General features: G+C 37.4%; 1 protein-coding gene across 3 annotated transcripts; it reads right to left on the bottom strand.

Annotated features, from left to right (window-relative positions):
- Nucleotides 1–4,409: 4,409 nt before the first annotated feature.
- Nucleotides 4,410–20,376, bottom strand: LOC127441005 (influenza virus NS1A-binding protein homolog B-like). Of its 3 annotated transcripts, none has more exons than XM_051698118.1 (15): nucleotides 20,246–20,376; nucleotides 18,916–19,096; nucleotides 18,464–18,584; nucleotides 17,221–17,393; nucleotides 17,064–17,139; nucleotides 16,804–16,977; nucleotides 16,563–16,688; nucleotides 15,658–15,765; nucleotides 15,275–15,374; nucleotides 14,949–15,173; nucleotides 13,268–13,389; nucleotides 13,071–13,197; nucleotides 12,831–12,962; nucleotides 12,539–12,712; nucleotides 4,410–11,393 (listed from the first exon to the last, which is right to left on the bottom strand). In XM_051698118.1, exons 3-15 carry the CDS (start codon nucleotides 18,572–18,574, stop codon nucleotides 11,137–11,139), a joined length of 1,905 nt encoding a protein of 634 aa, XP_051554078.1. In that variant the 5' UTR covers nucleotides 18,575–18,584; nucleotides 18,916–19,096; nucleotides 20,246–20,376; the 3' UTR covers nucleotides 4,410–11,136. The 3 variants fall into 3 exon arrangements, with proteins under 3 accessions (XP_051554078.1, XP_051554079.1, XP_051554077.1); XM_051698117.1 differs by having other exon boundaries at nucleotides 4,411–11,393; nucleotides 18,920–19,096; XM_051698119.1 differs by lacking the exon at nucleotides 15,658–15,765 and having other exon boundaries at nucleotides 18,920–19,096.
- Between the last annotated feature and the right edge of the window lie 1,765 nt (nucleotides 20,377–22,141).

Genomic DNA, 22,141 nt, shown 5'->3' with positions numbered 1-22,141 from the left:
TCAGACCAGAGAACATTTCTCCAAAAAGTAAGATCTTTGTCCCCATGTGCACTTACAAACTGTAGTCTGGCTTTTTTATGGTGGTTTTGGAGCAGTAGCAACTTCCTTGCTGAGCAGCCTTTCAGGTCATGTCGATATAGGACTTGTTTTACTGTGGATATAGATACTTGTCTACCTGTTTCCTCCAGCATCTTCACAAGGTCCTTTGCTGTTGTTCTGGGATTAATTTGCACTTTTCGCACAAAACTACATTCATCTCTAGGAGGCAGGATGCGTCTCCTTCCTGAGCGGTATGATGGCTGCGTGGTCCCATGGTGTTTATACTTGCGTACTAGTGTTTGTACAGATGAGCGTGGTACCTTAAGGCGTTTGGAAATTGTTCCCAATGATGAACCAGACTTGTGGAGGTCCACAATTGTTTTTCTGATGTCTTGGCTGATTTCTTTTGATTTTCCCATGATGTCAAGCAAAGAAGCACTGAGTTTGAAGGTAGACCTTAAAATACATCCACAGGTACACCTCTAATTGACTCCAATTAGCCTATCAAAAGCTAATTGCATAAAGGCTTGACATCATTTTCTGGAATTTTCCAAGCTGCTTAAAGGCACAGTTAACTTAGTGTATGTAAACTTCTGACCCACTGGAATTGTGATATAGTCGATTAAAAGTGAAACAATTGTTGGAAAAATTACTTGTGTCATGCACAAAGTAGATGCCCTAAACCACGGGTTTTCAAACCTTTCGATGCCAAGGACCCCCAAATATGCTAATATCCTTGCAAGGGACCCCCCTTCCAAAAATACAGTATAAAGGCAGCTTTATATTTCCATGCATAAAGACCCAATTTTACTGCGTGAGAAATGAAATAATAATATTCTCATTGTATTAATGTCAAAAGAAATTATTAAAATAATCTGTAAAATATTATCTCCAAAAATATTTATTATGTATGAAGTTTACAATGTATCTAATTTCTTATATTATTTTCACAATTAATCTTTATATATCAACCTGAAAATAAACAGTTAAATTTAAATATATTTGTATAATGCTTTCACAACCCCTTGTGAGCAAGCTAAAGTTGACAGCTAAAGTTTCAATATTTTAATTTTTTTCCATCACAAACCTATATGCAGTTTCTTTTTTTTAAGGTTATAAACTATGACTGTCAGCAGAAAAAGATAATCATGATTAATCTCATTTCCAAACAGTCTTTAGAAAGCATGCAGTGTGAAACTGTAATAATGTCAAATTCTGTAATGTTAAACTTTTTTTCTACATTTTTACACTTTTATTTTTTTTAATTTTCTGTGGACCCCCCTAGCACCCCCTCTCGGCCCCCGGTCCTAAACAACTTGCCAAAACTAAAGTTTGCTATATGAAATCTGTGGAGTGGTTAAAAAAATGAGTTTTAATGACTTCAACCTACATAAGTATATGTAAATTTCTGACTTCAACTGTACTCACTGCAGTTTGGCCTCTGAGAGAAAAAAAAATATGCTCATTGCATTCTACTAACTGACATCTTTCCAGTGACATATAACACATAGCTATCTCATCTTTTTTATGGTTTTACCAACTCTGAATATAATTGTTGTGATAAAAAATCTGCAAATGATGAGAACGAAACAGTTTTTATTTGTCAGCAAATTAAAAAGGATTGTTTAAGAGTTGGTAGGATCAGTTATATGCATTGTAAAGTCCAGATTCTAAGCTTTGAAATGACACCTATTTTGTTCAGATCAAGCAAGGGGTTATTAATTTATGTAATTATATTTATTTATTTTTCCACAGGAAGTGCCCCCCACTGGCCCGGTATAAACTCAATTAATCCTTCTATCCATAAAAATATATATATATTTTTAAATATGTTCAAAAAAAGGAGTACAAAACCTATTAGTAACCATAATTACTAAAAAAGAAGTTGAAAAAAGATCTAAAGCGATATTTTCCGATAATATATGCAATATGAGAGATTTATAAACAATCTTAGTGGGCCGGTCATTTTTGACCAGGAACCCAAAATGTGTTAGCACAAAATGAACACAACACAAGGGTTAAGAAGTGGGTTTGTACTACATTTCCTTAAAATAAATTAATATTTTGCTATTTAATGCGAAGACATTAATTCATTTTCAAGTTTGGATTAAGTATATCCAAACACTTTTTGGGGACACTACATGTACTGTACAGTTCATTACACTTTTAATTAATTATAAAGATCTAACCATTCACTCACATTCCAGCAGATCTAGATCAAGGTTTCTCTGTAATGCTTTTTACTGAAATCAGGGCAGCAGGTTACACTGAAGAAGGGTCACACCGGCGGTCTGTCTAGTTTGTTTTGATTCCAAGCAACTTTAATTATTGGCTTCAGTGAGTGATGACAGCACAGACTTCTGTCCTCAAACAGTTATGCATCACTTCTGACTTTTCCTGCCTGGGCACTTCTCCATACGTCAATCCTATATGTGGTTAAAACTGTATTGTCTCTGAGTGGAGCTTCATTGTCAGGACTCAAGCACTAAGGGAGATAATGCAATGCAAATACCTTGTGCAGAAGTCCTAAGTCCATTACATTGTCCCAAATGAGTCACTGCACTTAGTGAGACTTCACGTAGTAAAAATGCATCAATCACACTACATATCTGAATCAGACAGATTAATCCAGCCGAAAGAATCCAAGCAATTTCTAAAGTGCCTGAAAGACAAACAGAATTTGTTTTCCTAAAGGGCACATGCATAGAACATTAGTCCTTAAAAGTATGATAGAGTTATATTTGCAGGAGAGGCTTGTTGGAACAAAATTAAAAGGGATAGTTCATCCAAAATGAAAATTCAGTCAACATTTACTCACCCTGATGTTGTTCCAAACCCATATGACTTACCGTCTACCATGGAACACAAAAGGAGATGTTAGGCAGAATGTTAGTTTCAGTCATCATTTACTTTCATTGCATATTTTTCCTATAGAATGTTAAGGCTAACATTCTGCTTAAAATCTAAATGTATATTTTACAGAAGTCAGTCAGTCAAACGGGTTTGGAGTAAATGAAGGGAATTTTAATTTTGGGATGAACTATCCCTTTAATGGCCCTGTAAAGATCAGAGTTTGCTGTAACTAGGCTATATACTACAACCTTATTGTTTCCTGTTTATCACACACTTATTTTGAGCTAGCTGCCAACACGTCTATTCTGTGTGAAGTGCATGAAAGGAAAACAACATACACAGTCTCTAAATAGCAGCACCAGATTCTTAAAGCAAACATGTGAGGCTGTTATGAATAATGGTTTTTAAAACCTGCACTCCCAGGCACAGCCTTCCTTATGTAAGAGACTGCAACTATGAAAACTGACTATGCTCTTACATAATCTCCACTCAGACAAATACAAAGCAGCACTAAAACACACTTGCAAACCTCATTCTTAACAAGACCAGATTGTGGCCTGTATTAACATGTCCAAGGGATCAGGGACTAAGACTGGTCTGCTCTTTAGTTATGAATGGGGCATGTGTCACTTCTAGGCCAACATCTAGGTAAGAGTTTGACATACTCCCAGACTAAATCCACTAGGCACTCAACCTGGCACAGTGCTGTCCAATACTCCTGAGCTTAATCTTCAGTTCATGCAGGACAATGATCTGCACAGAAACGATTTTGAGAAGGTGACACTGTAAAAAGGGATAATTTTCTATCCGTTCCGGAGTGGAACTTCAATAAATTGCCTTTGAAGGTCTCTGCGTTGTTCTGTCTTTTCTGAGCGCTGAAATAAAGCAATTATTGTTAATTCACACATTTGATTCCGTTATTCACTTTATCTGACTCCAATTTTATATTAATCTGACTCCAATTTTAAGTTGACCTCTAATTTATATTTAAGCTCTAATTAATTTCTGATCATTCTTTTAATTTGATCTTTTTAGGTTATTGATTACTCTAAATCCTCTTCTATTCATTGTCCTTTCGATCTTTGGAGACTTACGCCGGCCGTTATTAAATTACGTAAACCTCCCGAAAATGGATAGCCAGTTCCGTTCTTAGTCAGCGGTTGTAGGGTTAACTAATATCGTCTGTTTTGGCTTGTCCCCTAACCAGACGATATTGCCGCTTAGTCACATACATACAACTTGCTAAGATGGGCGGTGAGCAGTGACTGAGAGTCTTTAAATGGCTTTCTCCTACCCAGTTGTCCTGAGTGGTTTCTCCTATATTAAAGCTCAGGTATGGTCTACCCTGGTCTAATGAAATTCAAATCCTACCCGGCTGTCCTAGGTGGTTGTCCTACCTGGTTGTCCTGAGTGGTTTAAATTCAAACTGAGAGTCTTTAAATGGCTTCCTCCTATATTAAAGCTCCAGTAATGATATAAATGATTTCGGAGGAATTCAGAATAAATCAAATAATAACAATTTATTTGTCAGGTAGGATATAAAACATTGTTGCAGAAATTCAAATCAAAGCCAATTTCACATGATCAGAATAAACAAGCATTACTAAAAATAAAAGGAAACATACCTGACAAAACTACATGCAGCGGTACAGCATGGGAGATCTGCTTACAGATCCCTGGTGAAAACGACTACACACATCAATTGTGCGGGAGATCTGCTTACAGATTCCCAGAGCTTCCTGCCAACTTTCCTTAAATATCTAGACAGAATAAACATTGTGTTCCAAATGGTATTATCCTTTGAACAATGAGATACAGGAGATAATTTCAATTGTAGGTCAAGGAGGGGGATAGACCTCCAGAATTATGCAGTATTTGGCAAAGACCTTATAACTTTGTTACCATTAGTTTTATCAACATGGGAAAGAGACCACTATACCAGTCGCACAGAGACCTCTTAAATTATATCAAACACATACAGTTGCATTCTTTGTTTTCATGGTATTTGTTGTATTTTTCATATAAATCTTGTGTCTTTGTGTTGGTCCAGAGCTGTTGAAGGGGAGAAGGGGGGGCAGCAAGGCGATTTGCAATTTATCACACGTGGTGATATTCAGGTGTAGATTTCAGCTTTTGTGAGAGAGTTCTATGACGTTGATTCTCGCAGAGTTCCTTGACTTTTACCGGAAATGGTGCCTTTTGGTTGTAGACATTCCAGTGCCAGCCTTACAACACCCATTTTTCACATTGCACTGTAAAGGTTCAGACACTTTCTGATCAATTAATTTCCACTCATTTTTACTTGACCTTTCTTTTCATTATTATTGGATTATGGTTTTAAATAAATTTAGATTGCTGGGGGCAGATTTCCATTAAAATTTCAAGTACCAAACTTTGGAATTAATACAGTTAAAGTATTATATTTATTAGAGTTCAAACGTCTTCAATAAGACCCCCAAAGGACAGAATGATGTTATTATGCTGGCTTAGAGTGCATGATTTACTTTACAAAAGCACTTACTGTACAAAGAGTAATATCTAGCTGAGGAGAATTTTAGAGCAAAGCACAACTACAAAAACATATGACTTTCCCAGAATTTCAAAATACACCTTAGCCAAATACATTTCAACTCAGTTTTTCACAATTCCTGACATTTAATCATAGAAAACATTCCCTGTCTTAGGTCAGTTAGGATCACTACTTTATTTTAAGAATGTGAAATATCAGAATAATAGTAGAGAGAATGATTTATTTCAGCTTTTATTACTTTCATTGCATTCCCAGTGGGTTAGAAGTTTACATACACTTTGTTAGTATTTGATAGCATTGCCTTTAAATTGTCTAACTTGGGTCAAACGTTTTGGATAGCCTTCCACAAGCTTCTCTCAAAAGTTGCTGGAATTTTGGCCCATTCCTCCAGACAGAACTGGTGTAACTGAGTCTCCTTGCTCGCACACGCTGTTTCAGTTCTGCCCACAAATTTTCTATCGGATTCAGGTCAGGGCTTTGTGATGGCCACTCCAATACCTTGACTTTGTTTTCCTTAAGTCATTTTGCCACAACTTTGGAGGTATGCTTGGAGTCATTGTCCATTTGGAATCCACATAATTTTCCTTCCTCATGATGCCATCTATTTTGTAAAGTGCACCAGCCCCTCCTGCAGCAAAGCACCCCCACAACATGATGCTGCCACCCCCATGCTTCACGGTTAGGATGGTGTTGTTCGGCTTGCAAGCCTCACCCTTTTTCCTCCAAACATAACAATGGTCATTATGGCCAAACAGTTCAATTTTAGTTTCATCAGACCAGAGGACATTTCTCCAAAAAGTAAGATCTTTGTCCCCATGTGCACTTGCAAACTGTAGTCTGGCTTTTTTATGGCGGTTTTGGAGCAGTGGCTTCTTCCTTGCTGAGCAGCCTTTCAGGTTATGTTGATATAGGACTTGTTTTACTGTTGGTATAGATACTGTACTTGTCTATCTGTTTCCTCCAGCATCTTCACAAGGCCCTTTGCTGTTGTTCTGGGATTGATTATTATTTATTATTTATATTTTTGATGCCATATCAGCAGCAATGGCTATATTCATGGCAAAGACAACAGTATTCAAATTAAACAATGTTTACAATAGTTTGACAGATACAAAAATCCACATATATAACAATAATAACAGTAGTAGTAATAACAATTATATAGAGTTTTTCAGTTTAGTATGTGATAGGAATTCTAAAATTTTCCCAGAGAGACCTTTTTGAAAATGTCCATCAATACATTTTCTGAATAAAAACGTTGTCTAATATCATTTAGATATGGACATTCTATCAAAATATGTTTTACACTCTTACATAGGATGCACTTTTAAATTCTTACATAGATCACAAACCGGTTTCTCTTCCCCTTTCAATAAGTATGAATCAGTGAGCCTTGAGTGACCAATTCGACATCTCGTTTATGCAACCTGGTCATATCTATTTTCAAAGAGGAAATAAAAAAACTCCTTGATTTAATACTGGGTTCACTTCATGTAGTTTGTTATATATGCATTCATTCCATTCACCATTTGTTGTGAATGTACAGATTCAAAATAGGTTTAACATCAGATATTGGTATATAACATTCTGTCATGTCCAACTGAAGTGCTTGCTTAGCCACTTTATCTGCCTGTTCATTGCCAGCCAAACCCATATGGCCTGGTATCCAACAAAAGACAATATTGAAATCTTGTTTTTTTTTTTTTAAAGAGTCCACTTTTCCTATTATGCTAATAATTGTAGGGTGTTCTATTTTCAGAGCTTCGAGTGCTTGCAGGCAAGATTTAGAATCTGTACAAATTAGAATGTGACATTGTTGTTCCTTTTCTATTTGTTCTAAAGCTAGTAATAATGCACAAGCTTCTGCTGTGAAAACTGAACTTTGTCCAGGAATACACTCGCCAAAACATTTTGGACCAATCACTACTGCTGCAGATACATGACTGTCTGACTTTGATCCATGTGTGTACACTGGTACATGGGACGATGTAAATCAGAAATTTCTCCTGATAGACATTTGGATGATTTATCGTTTTAGTATACTGAGCCAGGTTCATCATGATAGTTGTTTTTTTTAATATTCCAGGGCGGTATAGGGCACAGATGTGTCAATGTTAGCATATCCAGATTAATGTCCATGTTCTCAAAGTGTGGTTTTGTGCGAATTCCAATAGGACTGATGTACCTGGGTCTGGCTTCATACAGGTGTGAATGTTGAGGATGAAAGACTGAAGAATATGCTGGGTTACTTTCATTAGCTTTTAGCTTAACTGCATAGTTAAGGGCCAGTTTCAGCCTTCTGTTATATAGTGATGGTTCTCTTGCTTCTGTATACAAGCTTTGGATTGGAGAGGTCCTAAATGCTCCTAGTGCAAGTCTCAATCCTGTATGATGTACTGTATCCAACATTTTAATATGACTTCCTGGCAGATCCATAAACTGCTCTCACATAGTCCATTTTTGATCGAACAAGTGTCCTATAGAGTCTCAAGAGTACTTCACAATCTGCACCCCATTTGATCCTTGCTAGCACTTTTGTAATATCCATTGCTTTGAAGCATCTATTCCACAGCATTTTGAAATGAGGGATGAAGGATAGTTTATTATCAAAAGTAAGTCCTAGGAATTTTGTCTCTTTTACAGGTTCCCTTTCCAAAAAGAGTTCTGGCTCGAGGTGCATAGATCGCATAATACAAAAATGTATACATACAGTTTTTGATTTAGAAAATTTTTATCCATTTTGTACTGACCAGTCATACATTTTATTTATACATATTTGTATTTGTCTCTCAATTACGTTCATATTTTTGCCTTTATAACAAATGCACACATCATCTATATATAGGCTACGGAATATATTAGGCCCCATAACACTTACAATCCCGTTAATTTTAATGCTGAAAAGAGTTACTGAAAGTATACTTCCTTGGGACACTCCTGATTCTTGTACATGCAATTCAGATAGCACGTTTCTTTCTCGAACACGAAAAACTCTATTAGATAAAAAATTGGAAATAAAAATGGGTAGACATCCCCTGAAACCCATATTGTACAAATATTTTAGAATGCCATACCTCCACGTAATATCATAAGCCTTTTCTAAATAAAAAAAATACTGCTACTACATGCTACTACAAAAGACTCTGATCTTATAAGGTGAGAGAGTACTTTTCCCTCGTCTAAATCCACATTGATATTTACTGATCTTTTGGTCTTTTTCCAAAATCCACACCAGCCGATCATTGATCATTCGTTCCATGGTTTTGCACAGGCAGCTGGTTAAGGCTAATAGCCGATAATTGTTTGGGTCAGTATGGTCTTTTCTTGGTATAGGTATTGGTATAACGGTTGCTTCTTTCCAGTTAGCTGGTATTTTTCCTGATTTCCAAATGCTATTGAGTATGTTCAGTAGGATCAATAGTATATTTTGGGGTAGATGTTTCAAGAACTGATAGTGAATTGTATCAGGTCCAACTGCAGTGTCGTTGGAGTTTTTAATAGCTTTCAGAAGTTCTTCCATTGTAAAAGGTTGATTATACAGTTCGGTGTTATCCGAAGAGAAATTTAGTTTTTCCTGTTCCTGTTTTATTTGTATTTCCTTAAATCTGGGAAGGCCGTTTTCTAGTGATGAATTTCTCTCGAAAATTTATTAGCAATATCCTGTTTCGATGTTAATAAAGTATCCTGATTTTTTATGTGTTGTATTTGTAGTCCTTCTTCCTTATTTTTCATCTTTCGTATCATATCCCATACTTTGTGTCTGTGACGTTAAACTTAATACATTTTTTTTCCAACTCTGCCTCTTTGTTTTATTAATAATTCTTCGTGCTTGTGCTCTATACATTTTCAATCTGATGAGGTTTTTGGTTGTTGGATGTTTATTAAAGTTTCTTTCTGCCTTCTGATCAGCAATAACCTTTTTACAGTCTTCACTGAACCATGGGTTTCTCAGACGGCATGACTTTGTTGATGTTTTTGGCACAGTTTTTTCTGCTATTTCAATCAGTATATCGGTGAATTTCTTTATCGGATCTTGATATTCTTGCCAGTCTATGTTGAACTTCTCATAACAAAGTTTTTGGAAATTATACCAATTTGCTTTTTTCGTTTGCCATCTAGAAGTGTCTTGTATATCTTCTTCAGTAGAGATCCTTCCATACTTGCCATGAAAAGTCAATTATTATTTCAGGTTCACGCAAAGTTAAATCAATAGCGCAGTATGTTCCATATCCTGGATGCAAATATGTGCTTGAACCATCATTTAGTAAGCACAAATCATTATTGTAAATGAACTCCTCTATTCTTTTGCCTTTGGTATTTGTATGTTTACCTCCCCATAATGTGCTGTGGCTATTAAAGTCACCCATTAATATGTATGTTGATGGTGTTCTGGTATTGAGCTGCACTTTTCGCACCAAACTACGTTCATCTCTATGAGACAGAATTCCTAAGCGGTATGATGGCTGCGTGGTCCCATGGTATTTATACTTGCATACTATTGTTTGTACAGATGAGTGTGGTACCTTCAGGCATTTGGAAAATGCTCCCAAGTATGAACCAGACTTGTGGAGGTCCTGAGTTTGAAGGTAGGCCTTAAAATACATCCACAGGTACACCAAATGACTCCAATTAGCCTATCAGAAGCTAATTGCCTTAAGGCTTGACATAATTTTCTGGAATTTTCCAAGCTGCTTAAAAGCACAGTTAACTTAGTGTATGTAAACTTCTGACCCACTGGAATTGTGATATAGTCGATTAAAAGTGAAACAATCTGTCTGTAAACAATTGTTGGAAAAATTACTTGTGTCATGCACAAAGTAAATGTCCTAAACGACTTATCAAACTTATAGTTTTCTAATATGATATATGTGGAGTGGTTAAAAAATGTGTTTTAATGACTCAACCTAAGTGTATGTAAACTTCTGACTTCAACTCTAAATTACACTTTCTTTCAGGTAGGATGGATGAATGAAAGTTGTCTGACACTCAATCCATTCAAGCTGAAATGGTTTATTAATTCTTCTCTCATTTTTGTACCAAAAGACAAAAAAAAAAAAAAAAAAAAAATAAAATAAATCAATTTAAAGTTCTGGTCTAGCAAGGTTTTAAATACAGAAATGAATGAGATGAGATAAACACCATCTCAGTGTCATTAATTGGTATTAAAATGGCATTATCATTATCAGCTTCTTTAGCAACAAGCAGAAATATAAACATTTAAGTAAAACCAAGTCTCTGGCACAAATTCATTTTAAACAACTTGGAATGTGCATTTCCCAGTTTTACATACTGGACACTTACAAGTGTTGTATAAAAAGGCAAAAATACCAATACACCAAAGCATCATGGCTCCATCTAAGATGGCAAGGCTTTGACTTCAAGTATCCTGTGGTCTAAGACTATCCAACTGTAGATGTACATTTCATCTTCAAAGAACAAGGCATCAATCAAGGTAAGCTTAAAACCTGTTCTGAAATATTAACCTCAATATCTCCAAAATATCTAAGTACTGGCATTCTTGGTGAATTAAAAAAAAAAAAAAAATATTTACACAGTAATTTATGCAATATGCAAAAGCTTTACGTTGCTTTGGGCAACCCTATGGGAATATTTATCAAAGTCATCCTTCCTAAAATAGCGCCTAAACAAATAACAATAAAACAATTACATTACAAAGTTACACAGTTTGAGGACAGGTGAGCCCCCCACCCTGTTCAGCTCTTAGCTAATGCTTCTATGAATGGGCTCCACTCATTGGTGTCTGGGTCATATACCTCCATGGTGTTGAGAAACTCATTGCCATCGAAGCCCCCGACAGCACAGAGCACACCGTTCAACACAGCCACCCCTGCATTGCTACGTGCCGATGTCATGCTTCCCAACATCCTCCACTCGTTCCTGGCTGGATCATAGACCTCCACACATCGCAGAGCGTGAGAGCCGTCAAATCCTCCAACCACAAAGAGCTTCCCTTTAAGCAGTTTAAAATATATACTTAATTCATGGCTAGCCTTCGATTTGACAAGCTTAAGTCATTAACCATTTCCTACCAGGTACAGTTGTGCTCAAAATTTTGCATACCCTGGCAGAAATTGTGAAATTTTGGCATTGATTTTGAAAATATGACTGATCATGCAAAAAAAACCTTTTATTTAAGGATAGTGATCATATGAAGCCATTTATTATCACATAGTTGTTTGGCTCCTTTTTAAATCATAATGATAACAGAAATCACCCAAATGGCCCTGATCAAAAGTTTACATATCCTTGAATGTTTGGCCTTGTTACAGACACACAAGGTGACACACACAGGTTTAAATGGCAATTAAAGGTTAATTTCCCACACCTGTGGCTTTTTAAATTGCAATTAGTGTCAGTGTATAAATAGTCAATGAGTTTGTTAGCTCTCACGTGGATGCACTGAGCAGGCTAGATACTGAGCCATGGGGAGCAGAAAAGAACTGTCAAAAGACCTGCGTAACAAGGTAATGGAACTTTATAAAGATGGAAAAGGATATAAAAAGATATCCAAAGCCTTGAAAATGCCAGTCAGTACTGTTCAATCACTTATTAAGAAGTGGAAAATTCGGGGATCTCTTGATACCAAGCCAAGGTCAGGTAGACCAAGAAAGATTTCAGCCACAACTGCCAGAAGAATTGTTTGGGATACAAAGAAAAACCCACAGGTAACCTCAGGAGAAATACAGGCTGCTCTGGAAAAAGACGGTGTGGTTGTTTCAAGGAGCACAATACGATGATACCAGAACAAAAATTAGCTGCATGGTTGAGCTGCCAGAAAGAAGCATTTACTGCGCCAATGCCACAAAAAAGCCCAGTAACAATATGCCCGACAACACCTTGACATACCTCACAGCTTCTGGCACACTGTAATTTGGAGTGACGAGATCAAATTGAGCTTTATGGTCACAACCATAAGCGCTATGTTTGGAGAGGGGTCAACAAGTATTTTGCTCCTTGAAACAACCACACCGTCTTTTTCCAGAGCAGCCTGAATGAAAACTTTTGAGCACAACTCTAACAGAAAGAAATCCCATCCTTACAGAACTAAACAGTTTGTACTCAATTTAATTTTCTTTATTTACCATCTCTATTTACCTTTATAAACAGCAACACCCGCTCCACGCCGGGCTAAATTCATGGGGGCCACTAGGGTCCAGGTGTTGTTCTCAGGGTTGTAGCATTCTACTGAGTTTAAGCAGTTCCAGGACTCAGCGCCACCAATCACATACACAGATCCATCTAGCTCACACACTGCTGCCTGGTGCCTCCCTAATCACAGAAGAGAGATGATGCAAACTGTGAACCACACATTGAGGATTAGCATTAACTTGTAAAACAAACCGACTTGTCATTTCAGTTTTTGCACATACAAAAGAAACTGACATACTGATGTTCAGTGGTGCACAGCTGGTCCAAGATTTTGACACTAGGTCGAAGGAGTCACAATTCTTCAAGCCCTTTTGACCACAGGGATCAGATCCTCCCACCACAAAAAGCTTGTTTTGCAAGGAACACACACCTGACAAGATGCACAAACAGGTTTATCCATCTCATCAATAAAGACACTTGTTGTTTTGTGCATCCCTACATGAACACATAATCAAGTTCAGTAGGAAGTCATCCATACCTGCATTGCAACGGTTGGTGCGGAGCTCAGGAACTTGACTCCACTCGTCAGCCTTGGGGTCATACATCTCTCCACAGCTCAGCTCATCTGAGTGACCGTTGGAGCCACCAATCACATACAGCCGACCCTGAGAGGAAATCATTCATTAAGCTCTAATGGCAGTTGACCCATAGCTACTTTAACTGTGCTGTCTTTACCATTAGGACAGCCATCTGGAAGCGAGCTCGTGGAGTGCGCATGGGAGCAATGAAAGTCCAGCAATCATTCTTCGGGCTGTAACACTCCACAGTCCTCAGGCACTCTTCTCTGTTGTAGCCACCTGACCACAAAACAAGCATACACATCAGAACTTCAAAGCAAATTATCGAATGCATTCCTTCATCAAAGATACATTTTGTGTAAATTAAAAGTCTCTGGTCAGCCATCAGAAATAATTCGGAACTTAATGTTCCGGGTTCAGTACAAGTTTAGCTCAATAGACAGCATTTGTGGCATAATATTGATTACCACAAAAATTTCGACTCGTTCCTCCTTTTTGTTAAAAAAATAATAAAATGGCAAAAATCGAGGTTACAGTGAGGCACTTACAATGCAAGTGAATTGGCCAATTTTTGGAGGGTTTAAACACAGAAATGTAAAACAGTGAGTATTTTAACATTCAAAAATTGACTCCATTCACTTCCATTATAAGTGCCACACTGTAACCCAGATTTTTGCTTTTTAAAAGAAGAGGAGGAGCAAGTCACAATTTTTGTAGGAATCAACATTATGCCACAAAAGCTGTCGATTGAGCTTAACTTTTACTGAACCCAGAACATTCCTTTAAGCTAATGTTTACTATAATAATAATACATTTTCTCTTATTTTGTGTAATGCTGTTTGGTGGTTTCATTTTTGTATTTGCTCTCCAGCTCCACCACTACTCTGAATGTTTGTCTTGCAATGTTTGTATTTGAGAAGTGTCAATACTAGGCCCATGTGGAATCTGCACACTTTTTTTTTTAAACATTTTCTGCACTAATTATGGGTAAACCTGTGAAATGGGTTTATCTATGGTAAAATACGAGAGCTGAGTATACAACACTCTTGTTGGAATTATTTCTTCAAAATGCTTTCAATGCAATTATATGGAAAGGAAAAACATCCAAACGGTGGGGAATGTGTAAAACTTGCTGAACGACATACCTAAGAATTCTGCAGAAATTTCGAGCATTCTGAGGAATTCTATGAGTGTAGAGTCGGTGTATGCCTAATCATTACTTTTTGTTGCTGTAAAAAAAAAAACTTAGGTTTCAGATTAAGGATGGGCACAAGTAATCGTTTAACTGAGTACTCAATCAGCTTTAAATATTCAACTAGTAATTAAATATTGCAATTTGATTTTCCTTTGTGCCTTTGCCTGCCGTGGGCAACATGAAACTGCTTCACTCACATAAATCTTGCCATTAGAACTCAATGCATTGGTTGGCGCTGTGGATGCATGACATTGTTAAAGGAATAGATCCCCTAAAAGAACATTTAAAATATTTGAAGTGATTATATCGCTTCAAAAGACTTGGAATGTATTTTTCTATATGTTAACGCAAATGTTTGTTTGTTGTTTTCGAATCTAGATGTCGTTTATGCATAATGCTCATTTTCTTCAAAAGAAAAACAGGTACAATTGTTAAAATTTGAACAAATTATAAATTTCAAGCAATCGATCCTCATTTTGTGTTGGTGTACTCTACTACAAAATTACTCCAAATGCCCATGGCTAATGTTAGAAGATGCCAAATAAATAACAATGAAAAACATTCAGACTAGTTCCGGTCAAATAGCTCAAATAAGTCCCTTCCTTTTTTCCAAAAACATTTATCAATCTTTGGAAACACATACCTGCAGCAATGAGCTTGCCTTCTAGTTCAGCAGTTCCCAGACCGGAGCGAGCATAATGCATGGGCTTTAGCAACCTCTCCTGCAGCTCTTCTGGCTGAGCCTCGAAGCTCAGGCTCTTCAGCATGCAGGGCGTAGCAGAGGAGGAACTCTGGGGACTGCTGCGGCCATACAAGGAGATCACACACAGGACTCCTCTCAAAACAGCCAGACACAGGTATGAGTTGTCTGGAGCAGAGGGAAAAGAGGTTCAATCCCTTGTTATGCAGGTTTTATCCAGTATAAAAGTTTAAGATAAGACATAAAAGCTGGTCAGGTGAAGCACTTACTGGTGGTCTTCTCTGAGGCAATGTACTTCCATTCGTGCTTGTTGAACTGGCTGCTGGAGGTGGGAGAGATCATCTCGTTTTTCTCTCGAGGAGGCTTCTTCTGCAAAACAAACCAGGCAGCTACAAACCACTGCATTAACTTTACCTCCTACTTCTACTACACATGCATACAGAAAAAGAGACAAAAAATAAACCCATTCTATTCAGTGCCAAGACTATCTGCCACCATCCATGGGGTCTTTTGCAGTGCACACACGGCTAAGAAAGCTGGTGCTTCACAGAATCCTTTTTCATGAGAACCACCTCAATGTTAATAAAATGGGAGCCCTGCTATTCTACAGTAGAGAATACAGGACAAGGATGACTGAAAACCAGCCTTGTACCTGCACAAACTGGATGTGGTCATCCTCAGAATTGCAGATATCTGCCTGCCCCTCAAGCAGGCTCCCATCATGCAATTTGTGATCTGCTGAGTAGTACAGCGTTTGCACCTGCAACAACAACACATCAACAAGACCCATGTGGGTGTTTCCATAACAAGTGCAAAGCAACACTCTGTCTTGTTTCCTGAGCAGTGGAGTCAGTTGTTTTGAGGGAGGTCTTGGACAACTTTGTGCTGCTTGGACCTTGAGAGAGCCATGACCTCTCGTGTCTATGGTCACTGTGATGGTAAAGAATGCTGGAAGGAGAGATCATTCCTATTAAAAGCAACTTTGCTTTGGGCCAAAGACCCATCTAAACCAATTGCAGCACAATGGGATTTGGAAAAAGACAAAAAGAGAGGAAAAAATAACTCCAGTACTCTCGGGAACCCTGTGCACACGTCTTTTGGTTGGCTGACTAAGAAGCATTGGCGGTTGGGATCTTGCATTCTTCATCAGGCCTTGTCAAATCTGCTCTTGCTGTGCATTACTAAACCTATAGAAGAGATGGGGAGATCAATAGGGAGGAGCAGCCATTAGAATCAAGATAGTAATACTCCCAAGAGCAGAAAGAGAAAGTAGAAAGAGAGTAAATGGCAAGTAGCCAAAATTCAATTCAGGTCAGTACAGAAAAAAAAAAAAAGAAAAAGAGAAAGAGAAAGGGGGAAAAAACTGAACAGTTAGTTCGGCTCACCTGGAAAACAGTTCAATTTCAGTATTTTGAGGAGCACATACTGCAAAATTTACAAGGTTAAGGGCAAAACTCATAGGCAGAAGAATGGGGGGGTGGGGGCTCAGAATCAACCTTTGAATAGGAATTTAGGGAACACGAGGAAGCCAAAAGAACAGTTAAAGACAATACTGACCTCTTCCATCAGCTTCTCCAGGTGATCTCCATTCTTCCACAAGCTGCGCTGCACCCAGCTTATCACCTTTGAGTAGAGTTTACCATTACCTGGCAGGTTCAGGTTCTCCTCTAGTATAACATCCAACTAGCAAAAGAAAAATCACACACAAAAGAAATAAGGAATAGAGATAGAAATTAGCCATACATTCAAAACACTCCAAGACTTAAAATATGATAATGATTTCCATTTCTCGACTCACCTTCAGTCGAGGAAGTTTAAGGAAGTCATCTTGTTTAGAGATCTCCTGAAGATGGTCATGGATATAGCTGTCAATCTTGCTCAAAAGCCGACAATCAGTCACGCTACTAGCAAAATTGCGATAGGAAATGACACTTTGGCAATCCATTTTTGATAGCAGGTAGTCTCCACAGAGCTGCACAAGAGAAAGAGGATTCTATAGCTCAGAAACTGTATAGAATTGTATACATTAGGAAAGTTTAACTATGCGCTTGCACATACCTGTTTGACCCTGTCCAATTTAAGCTTTTTTGCTGCAGAGTACACATCACTGACCAGATCTTTATCTGCCTTCAGCCTGTCAACAAAAAAAGGGGTATATGGAACCTCTTGCTAGCATATACAATACAGAGCTTTAATGCTTAGTAAATATACTTACTGAGTGGTGTAGGCATAGCTGAGCAAGATCTCCACAGCATCTGGGTTGAGGTCATCAAATTTGACCAGTGAAACCCCACCCTGTGGCTCAGAGTCACTGTTAAAGATCTCAAACAGGTAAGGACTGCAGCAGGCCAGCACAGCCTTATGGGCCATAAACTCATGTCCACAGACCTGAAAAAGGACCATCATCAATAAAGGTGTTTTCATTGGACACTGAAGGCCCCAATACACTTCTGTAGAAGTTCTTCTTCGTTCAGGGGTAAAAAGAAGCTCGAAAAAGCCAAGCAACAGTATACTGTTTGCGAACATTCAGACAGCTGCCCCACCACTGTGGGATGGCGTTTAGAGGTCCAATTAAATATGAGGATGCTCAAGACAACATGGAAAACCTTAACTAATGTGACAATAAAATGTGTTAATGACTTTGTGCCTCATTTAGTGAGTAGAAGTCACATGATGTCAGCGAAAAAAGAAAAACAAAAACTGTTTTAACCAATCAATGATGATTTAAAGTAATATATATGCAGTAGAAAATGTTTTATTTGCCATGTTTGCATTCTGAATTCATGGAGCTCTTGAGCTAACAACACGCTATACTATGCGCTACCGCTATGCCGATTACACTCTGTTATTGTAATTTGTGATGATACTACTGCAAAGTGGGTGTATAAGAGTGTAAATGGGGAAAAAACAGACAAAAGAATGATGAGAAGAGAGGCATATTTTACTTTGGGCAGATGTGTGAATGCAGGCTTTTGCTGCAGATAGCACATGAGGAAATGGGCACTTGAAAGTATTTCAAAGGATTTGATTCCCTTTGTAGACTAATCAAACAAAAAAAAACAAAAAATGTCTCTATGTGAAGGATTGTACAGATGTAGGTATATTTGCACCAGTTCGCTAATAACTCTACATGCCGGTGTGTTCATGTTGACTGATTTTGACTGACTGAAGAACGTAAACAGATTTAGCTGTCGGCCTCAAGGTAGGTGGAGCTCCAGGTCACATCCACCGATGGCGTGGACCATTGACAGTAAGAAGATGTTTAGCAGCTGGTCAGAAGTTTTCCTAATAGTTCACCCCGGCGAGCTGTTACGAACCACCGAAACAAACTCAAAAACACCTTTTTGGCAGGATTTTGTTCTAAATGACATCACAACCATTTGTTCTTCGATACTGTATGAAGTATATCAAGGCCTTAAGAAAAGATGATCACAATGCATGTGTTTTTCTGATCTTACCTGCAGTCTGACATCACAAAACTGGCCGCTTTTCCGTAAAGCATTCATCTTGACCACAGTAGAATCACGGAAGCCCTCATCTTCAAATATCAAACACCCGTTAGGAAACATGTTGATGGATCTATTAGAGACATAGAGGAGGAAAGCAAAAGAAGCAAAATGAGAATGTTGTTAAACCCAGAATACAGTTTTAATAATCTTGGCTGGTTTTACACATTTTCTGCATTGATTGAAGGAGAAAATGCATGCAGTTGATTTAAATGTCATAAAATCTGTTCAGATATTAGTATATTCAAATTGGTTGTTGAAAGCTTTATTAAAGTATGCAAAACATTTAATAAACTAACATGCAAAGACTGGAGGATGTGTAAAACTTCACAGACAATCCCAATCTGTAGAAATCTAGTTTTCTATAGGCACAGATTCCATGCAGGCTTGGTGAGGAAACACACCTACCAAGTAGATGTAACAGAAGAATCTTGTTCAATTGTTTAAGTAGGTTTTTCAACAGAAGGTAGAATGCAGCAGAAAAGAAGCAGTGGCTGCTCCAACTTCACAGACTTAGTGATGATCAATTGTGTCTAACGTGTGTTAAAAAAATACAAGTTTTTCCCCTTTATAATCCATGATGACCTGATGAGGAGAACAAGAGAAACACATTGAATTAATCCATGGCAATTTACAAGAGATATTTAGAATATTCAGAAGAATTTAACAAAAAATAAAACTGTGTTTCCTGAAAGATTTACGACAGTCATCAAGTTTCTGTGCAGGAACAACAATTAATGTGGTTTTAAGTATAAATCTCAAAGATCACTCAACTGCGGTATCCACAACACAAACGCAGTACCCAACAACTTTGATAAGCCAACCTGTATTTATGGTGTGAACAAACAAACATTATATCCTTCCTCTAAAAAAAATACCCATAGACCACAAATTCCACTTTAAAACTTAACTTTCTCATTTAGATTACATTGTATTGTCATTGTGCAGAGTAAAAGTAGAGTAAATGAAATACAGGATTCTAAATAATATGCCGTTAATATAATTGTCAGATAAACAAAAGCAACTATTCATGCCAGTATTTGTTTAGTGGATTGTGTTTGTCCGGGTTTAATGTTTATTTCAGGATGTGGTTAGCGCGCATGAGACACGGAGCGCGAGCAGGAACTGTTTTAGAGATTCAACCAGAAACACCTCAACACACGTGACGTCTCCTAAACTTATTTTCACAGCTTCTGCAACATAAACACAAGTGGTGGGTTATATGACATGCAACAACTCGGACAGACGAAATATGTGTTTGTTGAAAAATATACAACGTCCCTGGCATGAATAATGAATAATGATGCTCTGAAAGTAGCCAGCTGTTTTGTTAACGGTTAAAGGGATCGGACGTGACACACTTTATCCAGCTGACTGGGCAGATGAACTGCAATAATTCCAGTCCAGTATGTTTCAGAGATACAGTGAAGCGCAAATTCAGTTTTATAAACACGCTACCAGCACGACTGTCCAAACCAACACCCACCATAAGAAAATACGAGAATACCGTCATGAACAAAACCGGATAATATATAATTGACTGAATACTCAAACAAAATTCAAGTCGGAGGGCAAACAAACCTATAGGCAAAACAAAAACAAAGTGGTTTTTCTTTAATAGTTCACAACTACAACGAGAACTTCGGGCGCCAGTGCTGCTAACTGAAACTTAAACCCAACCTAATCCACAAAAACAGCTTAACTTCACCCCAAAGCCCGAGTTGAAAGTCTTACCAGGCTCCTTTGACTGTTTAAGATGACAGACATCGTTTCTGCAAAGATAAATGAGCGGTTAGTAGAAATGCTGACATGACGCACCGCCGTTAACCAGACAGAGCGCGCGCTTAACTATGCTGCGTCACCGATGACGACAGCAGCACGATGGGAGGGACAAAGAGCGCTCAGCTCTTACTTGAAATTATATCATTCTGCTTTACAGATGCAATATATTTTGTTAGAAATATTGAATTGTATTGTATTGTTCTTAATCTATATAAAAAGAACCACATTGCATGGAACGCTTAGATTAATACCGTGATCATGATTGGTTGTGTCACAAACCATTATTCAGTTTAATCATGCTATACCATAAAGTCTTTGGTTTCTCATACCTAAACACTGTGTAATACTTATGAATATGTATATAATTTTTTTTTCTGCAGTTGGTGCATTCATAGTTAGAATATTTGTCTCATGGTTTTATAATATTGGAAATGTCTTACATGACTTGTAAAGTAATTTGAAGATGCATATTTGAAGCTCTGGAACACTGACATTTAACATGTTTTTAACCCAATCTGATTACTCGTACATTGGGATCCACTGAAATATCAGTTTGCAATTCATGATCATTATCAAGAAATATCTATAATTGCAAACGCTGTGGATGTGATTTTTATTGTTATTTGTTTTTCACTAAGAATGTTGCAATAAATAGTAGCCTATCACAATGTATATATCAGATGTTTGTATATATATACATATATCAGATGTTTGTATATATATACACTACCGGTCAAAAGTTTTGAAACACTCATTCTTTATTATATATTTTATTTTATTTTATTATTTTTTTTTCACATTTTAGAATAATAGTGAAGTCATTAAAACTATGGAATAACATAAATGGAACTATGGGAATTATGTTGTGACTAAACAAATCCAAAATAAATCAAAACTGTGTTATATTTTAGCATCTTCAAAGTAGTCACCCTTTGCTTAGATATTTCAGAAATGTACTCTTGACATTTTCTAAACCAACTTCTTGAGGTATCACCCTGGGATGCTTTTTAAACAGTATTGAAGGTGTTCCCATCTATGTTGGGCACTTAATGGCTGCTTTATTATTTGGTCCAAGTCATTTTATTATTATTATTATTATTATTATTATTATTATTACATTTTAGTTTTATAATGAAATAAATTATTATGGTGGCACAATTGTATTTTTGTCTACAAAACTAATTTCAAACATTTAAGCATACGCCTTCAGATCAAAAGATTTTTAAGATCATGAGAAACATTTCAGTCAAGTGTTTCAAAACTTTTGACCGGTAGTGTATATATACACTGATCCACCACAACATTAAAACCACCTGCCTAATATTGTGTAGGTCCCCCTTGTGCCGCCAAAACCGTTCCAACCCGCATCTCAGAATAGCATTTTGAGATGCCATTCTGCTCACCACAGATGTGCAGAGCGGTTATCTGAGTTACCATAGACTTTGTCAGTTCAAACCAGTCTGTGGGGACCTACACAATATTAGGCAGGTGGTTTTAATGTTGTGGCTGTTGGGTGTGTATGTATGTGTGTGTGTGTGTGTGTGTGTGTGTGTGTGTGTGTGTGTGTGTGTGTGTGTGTGTGTGTGTGTGTGTGTGTGTGTGTGTGTGTGCGCGCGCGCGCGTGTGCGTGCCGCATATACATACATTTCAAATCAGTTAATTTAGGTTACTATTTAACATGTCCGAATCAACTTGATTAGGTTACACCAACAAAACTAATTCTAAAGGGTTAGCCAAGGGATAGCTCCTAAGTGTAACAATTGCAGGTTATCCTCTTCTTACAGTGAACTCGTTTTGTGGACTACTCTAAATGTATTTTGTGTTAATGTTAAATGTGGGTCTTTTAAG

This window comes from Myxocyprinus asiaticus, chromosome 5, assembly GCF_019703515.2.
Source record: "Myxocyprinus asiaticus isolate MX2 ecotype Aquarium Trade chromosome 5, UBuf_Myxa_2, whole genome shotgun sequence".
NCBI classification, from domain to species: Eukaryota; Metazoa; Chordata; class Actinopteri; order Cypriniformes; family Catostomidae; genus Myxocyprinus; species Myxocyprinus asiaticus.
This window is presented reverse-complemented; position numbering and strand designations above follow the sequence as displayed.

What these genes read in the sequence shown, in the direction of transcription:
- LOC127441005 (XM_051698118.1), bottom strand. Translation starts at nt 18,574, where the DNA reads ATGTTTCCTAACGGGTGTTTGATATTTGAAGATGAGGGCTTCCGTGAT. An exon ending in TTTGTGATGTCAGACTGCAG is followed by an intron (nt 17,394 to 18,463) that starts GTAAGATCAGAA and finishes GTCCTTTTTCAG; the next exon opens with GTCTGTGGACATGAGTTTAT. An exon ending in AATTGGACAGGGTCAAACAG is followed by an intron (nt 16,978 to 17,063) that starts GTATGTGCAAGC and finishes TCTCTTGTGCAG; the next exon opens with CTCTGTGGAGACTACCTGCT.